This window comes from Perissodus microlepis, chromosome 3 (genome assembly GCF_051167445.1).
Source record: "Perissodus microlepis isolate ML-2025 ecotype Zambia chromosome 3, ASM5116744v1, whole genome shotgun sequence".
Classification (NCBI taxonomy): Eukaryota; Metazoa; Chordata; class Actinopteri; order Cichliformes; family Cichlidae; genus Perissodus; species Perissodus microlepis.
In genome coordinates, this window is record NC_140463.1 from 28,366,989 (window position 1) to 28,378,881 (window position 11,893).

General features: G+C 39.7%; 1 protein-coding gene across 4 annotated transcripts; it reads right to left on the minus strand.

The window, feature by feature from the left end:
* Nucleotides 1–5,364: 5,364 nt before the first annotated feature.
* LOC146390982 (obscurin-like) lies at nucleotides 5,365–11,655 on the minus strand. Of its 4 annotated transcripts, XM_084923863.1 has the most exons (9): nucleotides 11,498–11,655; nucleotides 10,996–11,295; nucleotides 10,121–10,384; nucleotides 9,591–9,695; nucleotides 9,480–9,495; nucleotides 9,307–9,390; nucleotides 9,166–9,224; nucleotides 9,022–9,078; nucleotides 5,365–6,318 (listed from the first exon to the last, which is right to left on the minus strand). In XM_084923863.1, exons 1-9 carry the CDS (start codon nucleotides 11,559–11,561, stop codon nucleotides 6,311–6,313), a joined length of 957 nt encoding a protein of 318 aa, XP_084779989.1. In that variant the 5' UTR covers nucleotides 11,562–11,655; the 3' UTR covers nucleotides 5,365–6,310. The 4 variants fall into 4 exon arrangements, 2 of the variants coding, with proteins under 2 accessions (XP_084779989.1, XP_084779988.1); XR_014799865.1 differs by lacking the exons at nucleotides 9,166–9,224; nucleotides 9,307–9,390; XR_014799866.1 differs by lacking the exon at nucleotides 9,307–9,390 and having other exon boundaries at nucleotides 9,022–9,216.
* Between the last annotated feature and the right edge of the window lie 238 nt (nucleotides 11,656–11,893).

Below are 11,893 nucleotides of genomic sequence, written 5' to 3' on the forward strand. Positions count from 1 at the left end.
AATTTCAGTACACATTAATATTTCAAGAGTTTAAAATGCTTCAAGATATGAAGTCTGAAAAGGCCTAAAAACTTGGGGACTCTGTGATACTTCAGAGTCCAGCAGACAGTTTGGAGTCAAACACTGACGTCATCATCACAGGTGTAGGAACCATTTCTGTAACAGCAGCCAAACAGACACATTAGTATCAGTAGGTATAGATGATTTACTGGCTCCTCTGCTGGTTACAAAGCAGTGATTATACTTTGGAGTTTCGTGTTGTACTGTGAGGAACTGGCCTGTTTGGAAGTTGTAGTAAGAAGAAAAACATATCTGTATATGATTTTGTGGACGGAGAGAGTGATGGATGATTTTATTTATTTCAGAGATAAATAAAAATTTACAGCACGCCCATGCAGAGACTCTTAAAGACATGAGCGTGAGAAACAAGCTTTTCACCGTTTCTCTTGATGCCCACATGCTTTATTTATTCTTTAGTCCAGCATGTGTCATCACCACAATAAAGCTACTTTTAACCTGTTTTCACACATTGTCATACCTGCACATTTCCACTGTGCTGTGTTGACTTTAAAGAAGACGAACGTTAGACTTCAGGCTGAAACCACAGGCTGCATTTCCTCTTTTCTTGGAGGCCCAGACAGAAATGTGGTATCAGATTTTCAGCAGATAAAAATAAACCACATGCAGTCAGCACAGTCTGCTCAGAAGAACAAAGGGGGGTCAGAAAAGAATTAAAAGGTGACCTGAACCACTAGACTCACATGTCATATGTAGTCTTGTCTACACGCTGAGGCATCTGTCAATTAATATTAATCTGAAACATCATCACCCCCCTTTCTTTTCTTTGTGTGTGTGTTTGTATTCAGATTTGTGAAGTTGTGCCCTTAATCTTCATAATATCAAAACCCCGGAAACACAAGGAAGGTGCATCATGGTGAGACCCAGAATCAAAACACAACAGCAAAGTTGAATACACTAGTGTAGATAACACTCGGCAGTGTGGTAAATTGTGCTGAGAGAGTATCTGCACCCTATAAGACCAAGAAGCCAAGAACACCAGCATGCTGTGTGAGAAACATGCATGAAAGTCAGAACACCTCTGGCATGTTGCCCACAGTCTTGTGGGTTCACATGGCTAGTGGGTCCTCTCTGTGGCTAACTGGCTGTTAACCCAGTGAGTGAGAGTTTCTCCCACTGCATTGGGCCGTATCCTTCTGCTGCACTAAAGGACAGTTTTGCAGCCATGTAGCTCTGCTCATGTCACGTGCAGCCTTCCCACATCACGTAATTTCTGGGCATGACTGTGGAGTCCATCAGAGCCTCCATGTCCCTCACCCCGAATTGACAGCAGACCTTCGGGGTGTGCCTAGACTCATTTGGGCTTCACTCGTGGGGTCAGCTCCTGAGGCTGAGGGCTCTACGGTCAATAGGTGTTATATCAGTCATTGGGCGTCTCCTACATTAATATGCTGGAGCTGCAAGCTGTCATCCTGGCACTCAAGCAGTTTCTGTCGCGACTGTTAGGGTACCAAGTTATCATCAAGACAGAAAGCATGGTCACAGTAGCCTACATCAACAGGTAAGGGGGTCGAGGGTCTCCCCTCCTCTGCATGATAGCTACCAGACTGTGGCAGTGGGCTCACCCTGTTCTACTCACTGAAAGCAGTTTATGTGCCAGGGCCACTGAACGTGAAAGTGGACATTACAATATGTCGAGGGGGAGCCCAATCCAACAGGAGTGGAGACTCCATCCAGATGTGGTCCACCAGATCTGGAGCTGCTTCAGAGGGGCAGAAGTAGACCTTTTTTTCCCCCAGAGAATCGACACATTGCCAACTGTTCTTCTCCCTGGAGACAACATGTTGCACACCTGGCCACAGGCTCTCTCTCCATACTTCCTCCTCCAGTTATTCCTTCACCGGGTACAGACTGAGGAGTTGAGGTTGATCCTGGTGACCCCTCTTCGGCCCTACATGCTAGTTTTCAGTTATCCTGCCAGTCATGGCCAGGACACCCCTGTCCCAGGTGAGGGGGTCACTGTTCCACCTTTTCCCAGTAGGACTCAGGGTGACAGCCTGTACCCTGAGAGGGAGAGGCTCCATGCCTGGCCTGATCTAAAAGTGAGAATGCTACAGGAGTTTTGTGCGCCATCCACCAGGACTGCCTACTGCTTTCTTTGGGGGCTGTTTGCCTCCTGGTGTGCGGTCCACCAGCTGGACCCCCACAAGGCTGCAGTTGACATGATCCTTTGTGTGCTGCATGCTCTATTGGTCCAAAGGCAATGATGCAGGTGACACAGGGGTTATCCTCCGGCCTTACTCTGGGTTGCTGCTGATGACCCTGTTTAAATTTCACCTGTCCAAGTAAATGCAGAGTTACAAATATCTCCCACTGGGGACCTGCACAAGGAGACAGCTGGGAGGTTGCCCTGTGCTATCTCCATGCTTTGGCACAGCATGTCTTGCTTACCTGGCCGTTTAGGAAGTCAGACCAGCCGTTTGTCAGCTTCCACTCTGGATTTCTGGGCAGACCCTTGTCTAAATCTCGATTGTCCCACAGGGTTGTGGAGGCCATTCAGCAGGCACATGCCTCTTTGAATGTTTCCCTCCGTTCAGATGTTCCCCTCCCTTTCAGAGAGTCGGGGACTGTGTCACAACATTAAAAATTTTAATCACTTTCAGCCAATAATCAATAAGAAATGTTTCATCCTTTCTAAAAAATAACTTTTATTTTAATCTAAATTTGTTCTTTAGACACAGTTACAGCTACATTTACAACACACAGAGTTTTTTTTATTCTTCTGCAACATGCTGTGATGTAAGTAATAGACTCTGAAGTCAAAGTCTCCTTTATCATCACAGCTCTTGGAAATATTTAACACTCAGCCAAGCAGTGTAATCCATTGCGATGAATAACTAAATTGTGCCCTATGTTGAATACCAGCTGTAAACACAACCCAGTGTTTATATGTCACAGGTCTTTCTGTATGTTAGATGGTGATTATATCTGAGATATGTTTTTGTATGGGAAAGGTGGAGAGTGACAATGATCTGGCAACCTGAAGTTACACAAAGAAAAATAAATTTATATGTGGTTTGTGGGTACAGAGAGAGACAGATTCTCTTATGATTTCTTAATTCAAATATACATAAACATTTACAGTGACATGATGTGCTCTTCAGAGTACACATAAACCCAGGGACAGGGACCCTAGAAACAGTACGACAGTATTTTTTTTTTTTATGAAAATGATTAACCTGTCACCATAAGAGAGGGAGAGAGATGTATACACTACAAACAGTCACATGTTAGAGAGCACAGCTCATGCAGTAAAAACCTTGTGTGCTGTCCATGGTGCTGAAATAATAACAGTTTAAAGAACTTAATATTTCACTGTTTGGTTGTTGTTAGCAATACTGCAAGATTTGGTATCGATCTGATACCAAGTAAATACAGGGCCTATATCAATGATACTGATACTGGTACCAATACTTTTTAATATATAACACTGATGATGTCATATAATTAATAACATCATTTGGGTGGCTGTGGCTCAGGTGGTAGAGCAGATCAGCTACTGATTGGAAGGTTGGTGGTTCGATTCCTCCTCCAGTCTGCATGCCAAATATCCTTGGGCAAGATACTAACCCCAAATTGCCCTCCGATGCATTCATCGGAGTGTGAATGTGTGTGAATGCTTATTAGTTGCACTTGAGTTTAGAAGTACTTGTACGAGTGGGTGTGATTGGGTGAATGAGGCATGTTGTATAGAGCGCTTTGAGTACTCCGGGAGAGTAGAAAAGCACTATATAAGAATCAGTCCATTTACCATCATTGGTGTTGCTAATTCTGAATGAATTTTCATGACCTTTAAGACAGCCAGGTTGCCTCTTGGATGAAACTGCTGCAGTGCGTACAGGAGACACAGAACAGAAACAGAAAGTAAAGTATCGAGTTCATTATACTCGTGAGGAGAGAGAACGTGTTGGTTGACCAGGAGGACTGGGAGACTATGACAGCTACAATAAGTTATAAATTGATTAATGTCTCCCTCTATTGGCCACCAGCTGTAAACACAGTCCAGTGATTGTACTTCTGTATATCTGTATATCCACACTGACACTTACCCTTATTTACCTTGGGCCCTCCAGCGGAAAATGTGAATGGTTCAGAAAAGAAGAGAAGCTGAGCTTTTCGGGGATACTTGGTGTATTACTTTCACAAGCTGCTGCTGTGTGAACACAGAAAAATCAACTCTCCCTGGGTTTTACCATGGCTGATCCACACTACCGTAACTCCTCGAGCAGTTGGGTTAAGAGAGACATTTCAAACGGTTACTGAAAGATGAGAAGATGAGCATTACGAAACTTTACAGTGCATCATTAGAATGCACGTGCAAAGACGGTCCAATCACAGGGAAGAATTGATGACACACGGAACAGAGAGGCGGGTGTGGAGAAGTGGCAACGCCCCAAAATGCCTGGAGATTTGTAATATAAAAGGGATGATTTATAAAAAAGTGGAATAGGCTCAAAAACTTTTTTGTACCAATTTAGTAGAGTTCATATTTAAAGTTATGTTGTGTTACATTTTGTTGAATATCAGTTTCAACATAACTATGAATCTGAAATAACAGAGTTTGTTTTTCTTTCCCACTTTAAACTGTGGTTCCACTCATAACAATACAATAATGTGAAATGACTGCCCGATATTGAACGCTGAGGTTATTCTGAAAAAAGGGCAAAAGTATTCACTTATAGTTTGATTCTGAGATTCTTACAGCCAAAATGACCAAATAAGTCCAGGCGGCTACTTGGTAAATAAAGGGTCCTTCACAGGATCTACCTTGAACACTGATGTCTCTCTGATGTGGAGAACAGATTACTTCTTTGTTCTGTTAGCAACATGTCGGGCAGCAATAAAGTGAAAACAGAATCACTAACTGAACATATCATAAATAATCATAAAAACAGCTGGTTAACAGTGTGAGAAACACGCTCTTTACAGCTTCTCTTGACAACTATATGGTGATATTTTTCTAAATGAGAGTTTCCATCAGTTCTCACAGTGTGGTATTTTTCCCAGTACAGGTAGATCATATAAAAATGTGCAGTCCACACAGAGAACAAGTGCAGAGCTACAGGGGCACACCTGAAACTTTTTATCCCTTCAACTGAGGAAATATTTTATATTTATATTTGACAATGTCAGCATGTAGTTGTCAAGAGAACATCACTGTGCTGTTATTGTCTGCATTTCTTGTTGCCTCTTTGCTAAAACAAGTCATTTACTAAACAAAACATTTTTCTCTTCATCCACAGGCTGCATTTCCTCTTTTCTGGGAGCTCAGACAGAAATCATGAGTCATTTTCAGCAGTTTAATAAATTGGATAAAGAAGAAACAACATTTTTATACACATGTAAGCATAACGGGTCACTCAGAGGAAGTGTTGTTGTGATATTATTTTGATTAGTTTTTAAAGCACCAAAATTATTTTACACATATCAAACTGTTCACAGCAGAAAAGACACAAACATCACCTACAGAAACAATCATTTTGATCAAACACAATTTTTTCTCTTTCATGGCCTCAGTGATGACCTGAATCACACTGTAAAATCTGAACAATGACTATACAGTTTTTGTGCATCACAATTTGGCAACAAGTAATGTAATTAACATGAAAATTATTAATTATGATTATTATGATTATTATGATTATTATGATTATTATTATTATTATTATTATTATTATTATTATTATTATTATTTGTTGTTGTTGTTGTTACTGACATGCAAAAATATGCAATAAAAATGTCCATACAGTAAGCTTTAAAGATCGCAGGTAAAATCCAGGAGGAAGTGAGTGAAAGATAAATAAAGATATTTTTTTAAATAAGAGACTGAAACAAACTCATAGAATCATGAAATTGTGTTATGATGGAAACAATGTCCCACACCATCCAACCTCCACTTATTACAACAGAAATAAACACAATAAGATTTGAATACAAAGATGAACCATATTATCAGTCTTCTGACATTAAACCAAGAGCATGTCATTGTTTAATGTCTGTGAAGGTTCTCAGTCATCCAGGTCATCGTAGTCAAAGGAGCTTGCAAAGAAAAGCGTCTGGACTTCTTTAAGTTACTTAAAGAAGTCCAGACGCTTTTCTTTGCACGTCATTGTTTAATATAACTGCTGTTGATCTGGATGCTGGCAGTTCTCTAAATGTTGTCAAAATGTTCTGAGTTGGATTTTGTTGCTGATGTTGTCCGTGAGTCTTGAGTTTTGTTGAAATAATCTTTTTATGGACCTGAAACAAAATCAGAACAAATACGACTTCAAAAGTGAAAAACAAAGAAATAATGGTGCCAAAGATGTGATGATGCTTTCTGACCTTTTACACTTTCATTCTTTAATCACACAGAACTGATCTCATCAGGGAAACTTACACTTTCTCACATTTTAGCTGCATGTGTGTTTGAAATTTAAGAGGCTCATTATTTTATTCAGACACCACAACAGAAACACAACATAACTAAAGAAAGTCGTGATTCAGCTCATCAGTTTTACAAAACTCTGAAACTTTAAGAGTGATGCCACACATTTTACTGCACATGTAATCTGATTACTAATGATTCAGTGTGTGTAGAGTTCACATTTGTACCTGAGGCTGATTCAGGATTCACATTATTGTAGTCAGAGCTAGGGATGGGTATTGATAAGATTTTCACGATTCCGATTCCATTTTCGATTCTGTTTAACGATTCGATTCTTTATCGATTCTCTTATCGATTCTTTTTTTTAAAAAAAAGGAGAACACTAAGGTCGATTAGCTTAGAACTTTGTTTTATATCTTCTCTTTGAACAAGATAGAAATTTAGGAGTAACATGGCCTTACAAACCCAACAGTGAGATCTTAAGAGATCCTTAAGAGATCCAGCCTATGGCTCTTCAATGGGGTGTCACGGGGTCCCCAGGAAAAAAAATTGTAAATGTAAAATAATAAAATAAATATTCTTCTGTAGCAATTACACAAGAATATCCAGTAATGTCCCTGCCTACAATTAAACACATTCACTTACCGAAAATCGACCGTCTCACACTTCTGGGTGCAAATGGGTGCAAGCCTTTTACCACAAACTTAGACACTGCTCGGTGGCATTCATATATCCTGGCCTGAAAGGAGACGCTAACGGTAGACTGCAGCGAGAACTGCCAGCATCTGAGCCAACCAATTCGTCGACTCCTTCAAATGCGGCCGACAAATGCGTCCTTCATTTCCCCGAATTTGAAGGATGGGTCGGGTGTGTCCTTCGTGGCCCACCATATCCCAGAATTCATAGCGCGGCCCAGCCAAATTTCAGCTGCCAACAATGGCGGCCGCTGCTAAGTTTTAAAATTAGTCTTATTAATCTTTCTGGGTCACAAAATAAACTTTTAACATATTTTCAGGCGAGAAAGAAGCTATGTAAATTTCAAATATCTGCTTGGTTTATCAAGACATCGCATATTTGCAAAAGTGCGCCGACGTTTTTGGAGATGTCTGTTAGCCACCTGCTGGATAGCAAGCCGGGGGGTTCAGTGGTCACTCGAGCCGGCGAGAGCAGCGGAATCGCGGCTTCGTCGTTTTCAGACCACCGCTCTTTCGCTACTCAGGTTAAACATGATATATCAAGTGTGTGATCATGTATGAGTTGTATAGTTTTAATGTTTTATTTGGGAACAGAATGGTGTGTATGTGTAAGTTTGGTGATGGAGTTTTTATTATGAATGAATGATGAATTTTTATGAATTATTATGTCTATTTTTTATGCTTAAGGACAACAGATGGAAATTAGCCCTTGGCTATAATCTGGTATGTTTACATTCATGTAATTTTTTTTTTTACATTTATGTTCATTAACATGCACTGTCCTAAATAAAATCAATTATATAAGTCACTCGGATAACTTAAAAATGTAATTGTTTGCCTCTTTTTTCGGTGTTTTATTTGTTTCGGAGTAAATCGGTTTGGCTGAGATCAAAGTTATTAGATTATTAGATTAAATAAAACGTTATTAATATATCTGGTGGGTTCCTCCGGGATTTTCACACAGCTGAATAAACGTCAAACAGAAAACTGATTAAACAGAAGTGTGAGACGGTCGAGAATTTACGCCAGTGTCCTGTTATATTTTAGATAGCAAGGAGCAGACGGCCGAGTTTATTAAACTCCACCGAGACAGCGGTGACGCAAATCTGAAGGCTAGACCGTTCCGTTTCACAGCCTCGCACTTCCGGCCTTCTCGGTCTTTGAAGGACCCAGCCCACGTAGACCGCGAAGGCCGGGTCCTCCGAAGGATGCAGCCGACGTTTTGGAACACAGCTTCTGTCTGTCTCTCTCATCATGGTCACCTAAATGCACAGTAATGGCAGGTTTTGTAATAAGGCAGATCGCACTAACATAATATGCACTGTTAGTTGATTATTTACCTGCCGCATTAACGGGAGAGGACGTGCAAACGTTACCGCTGCTGCTGGGTTGAGATTCACGAGTCCGGAGCGGAATTAAAAACACAACATTCATTTCAGGTCATCGCGTGTTTTGTGAGTAAATGCTTTTGCATATTTGTAGTGTTTCCTCCGTTAAATGAAATATCTACTTGCAAGTATTGCAAGTTGCCCTGTTGTCATCCGTTCTCGTAAAGTATAACCAAACTTTTGAGCGTTTGAGCCGCTTAGTAAATGACGCTCCGCAACGTGGTGACGTCATTCGGGGCGACTGGAATCGATAAGGGAATCGTTTGCAAAAATGGCAAACAATTCCAAGGAATTGAAACAGTGGGAACCGGTTCTCAACAACAACCGGGTTTCGATACCCATCCCTAGCCAGAGCTCTCCTCTGTGCCATCATGTCTGCCTGTTGTGATGATGGATTATTGTATTTAATAACATGGAGACTGTCTTCCTCTAAAATTACACAAGTTACAAAAACAATCGACCAATTATATCATTTCATGTTTCTTGTACTCACTCCTTTTATGAAGACCTTCAAGCTGAAATCCAGATGTGATGTTGTTGTATTCATCTGCTGAAATAATAATGAAGTTTGATCAGTGAGAATAAATATTTACATTTCTTACAGCTCTGTTATTATCAAAGTTTATACTGTTTGTACCACTTCCAGTGTTTCCAGAGCCTCTGATTGATTCATAGACTGAAAGATCACCTACAAGTCATTGAAAATAGAAGTTATAAAAGAAGTTAAATATAATGATTTATTTTTGTTTTTATCTAATAAAAGGGTTTTTTTCTTGATAACAAACTGAGTGTTAAAAACTGTAATAAAGAGAATGTTTGTTGTGAAGCAGAGCTTTGATTGGTGCTCTGAGACTGAGTGAGACTGAAACATTTAGCAAATAATTTAAATTTAATGAGGAATAATTCAAAGTTATTGTTGTGTTTAAAATGAAACTAAACTGCTGCACCAACCTTTTACAACAGGGTTCTGTAAAAACACAAACATTATTACATCAGTTTGTTTAAAAGTGTCACAGCATTAAAAAAAAAAAAAAAATTAAAGTCGATCAGAAAATCTTTCACTCTTTATTTTTCTGTAGCAACACATCAGCAGCAGCACGACAATAATTCCACTAACAAGTCCGATGATGAACGGAACGATAAATGAACTTTTTTCACATCCAAAACCTGAAATGAGAAAACTTTAGGTCAGAGCAGGAAAGAAAATAAAGCTGAACAGATCACATGATCACAATGCCAGCCTGAACTCTGAATTAACCTAACTAGTGTGTGTAATTTGAACTCACATCAAAGATTAAAAATATTTGATTGTAAATATCAAAATTAATAATAATAAAAAACACAAACCATAAAACAAAACCTGAAACATTAAATAACATTTATATATATATATGTATATATATGTTTGTTTAAAAATCCAAGAGAAGTAATAAATATATAAATTAATAATGAAAGAAACAAATGACAGAGTCAGTTGTTAGAACCTGCTGAGTGGTGTCTCTAACAGACAGCATGAAATGTTTAAAATTTGTGTTGACGCAATTGGATTTGTGAAGAATTTAAATTTAGAAAAACAAAAAACTAATGAATACCTTGCACAGTGAGTTTGATTCCATTACTGAACTCTCCAGAGTCAGACTCACACCAGTACACTGTAACACCCTCCTGTAAGCTGTGGATCTTATAAGAGGATCCACGCAGTTTCTGGCAGTCACAGTGAGACAGGAAGCCGTCCTCAGAGAACTTCCTCACTCTCCACTCAGTGAAGTTTCCCTCACAGGTCAGTGAGACAGAGTCAGAGGTGAAGTGTTGCACTCTGTCAGGACTCACTGTGAGAGACGCTGCTGAATGAACATCTGAAAAAGTGAATATTGTAAACCTTTTACTAAACCTCTGCATGTCTCCAAATCTTTATTTCTTGTCACACGTTAACACTCAGTCTCTGTGTTCATCTATTTATCCTCTTTTCTACCAGTATTTTCTTTTCCTCTCTGACTCAGTCTTTTTCATCTTTTTTAGTTTGTTGTTCATTTCTTGGGCCCCATTTCTCACCACCCTGTGACAGCTGAGATACATCTGTGGGTCCTCAGTCATTCTCAGGTCATCATAGTCGTGAGCACTTAGTTCCAAAAACGTAACTGTTTCCTTCTTTCCAAGCATTCAAGACAGCTGGGATAGACTCAGTGTTCCCCACAACCCTTAATTAGAGTTAAGGAAGTCAACAGATGAGTGGATGTTTGCCTGTCTGTGTCCTCTTCTTTTCAAAATAATCTCCTCATTTTACCCCCCCATGTGTAATCTGCCCTCCATGTTTCCATGGTGGAGAAAAGGTTATAATTAGGAAATACCTAATTAGAAAACATAAAAGTACCAGTCATCTGCCAATATGGGCTTTAAATCTCATTTTATCTTTGTCACTGGAAATAGAGGGTAAATAGTCATGGAGAGGAAAGACAAAATCTCTCACCTGCAGACCAGACAAACTTTGGTTGACTGTGATCAGTGTGATACTCTGGGTCTCCTCTTCCAGCTCTGCACACATATCCTGCTGTGTGTGTCTGTCCATGAATGATGTAGGAGTCCTGTGCAGTCCCACTGCCATCAGGTAGCAGCTCATAACTGGAGGATTTCTCTGATAGATCAGGAACAGCTTTATACCAGTAGAAGCTCCATCCTGCAGACGGATGTTCAACCTCACAGTTCAGAGTTACTGAGGCTCCAGGACTCAGCCATGATGGAGACACAGTGAGGACAGGACGGGGTTCATCTGTTCAACAAAGATTTTCTCTCAATGTTTCGTCTCTTAACTCTGAATTCAATGTCACTAAAATGTTGACTCACAAATATTTATGATGAACTTTAAGAGTGAGACTATCTAAACATGTCAAATATCTCAACATGTACTAATAAAAACACATTTTTACAAACTGTTTCTATTTCCAGGTTAAATGAACTATGACTCTACTTACTGTCAGAAACTGTCAGTGTGACTGAATCACTCCACTCTGTTGTTTTATGCTGTGAACTTTTCATTCTGCCCTTACAGCGATAGTTTCCACTGTTGGATGATGAAGCAGATCTAATCCTGTATTCATTTTGATTTGGAGCTTTTATCCTGCTGTTTGTTTCCCACTCATAATCCCACTCAGTGTCTCCTCCATGGATCTCACATCTGACAGTGATCGTCTCTCCTCTGTATATCTCAGACCAGTTTGGATACAGAGTCACAACAGACCTGTTTGAGGCTGTTACTGTTCAAGAAAGTACAATAAAAACACATGAATGTCAAAAATGTTGAAGTGTTTTGTTCTTCATCTTCCTCCTTAATCAGGAATTTATCTGAATTAATGTTAAACTGACCAGTT

What these genes read in the sequence shown, in the direction of transcription:
- LOC146390982 (XM_084923863.1), bottom strand. Translation starts at nt 11,561, where the DNA reads ATGAAAAGTTCACAGCATAAAACAACAGAGTGGAGTGATTCAGTCACA. An exon ending in AATCAAACTCACTGTGCAAG is followed by an intron (nt 9,696 to 10,120) that starts GTATTCATTAGT and finishes TTCTCATTTCAG; the next exon opens with GTTTTGGATGTGAAAAAAGT. An exon ending in CTCTGGAAACACTGGAAGTG is followed by an intron (nt 9,079 to 9,165) that starts GTACAAACAGTA and finishes TTATTATTTCAG; the next exon opens with CAGATGAATACAACAACATC.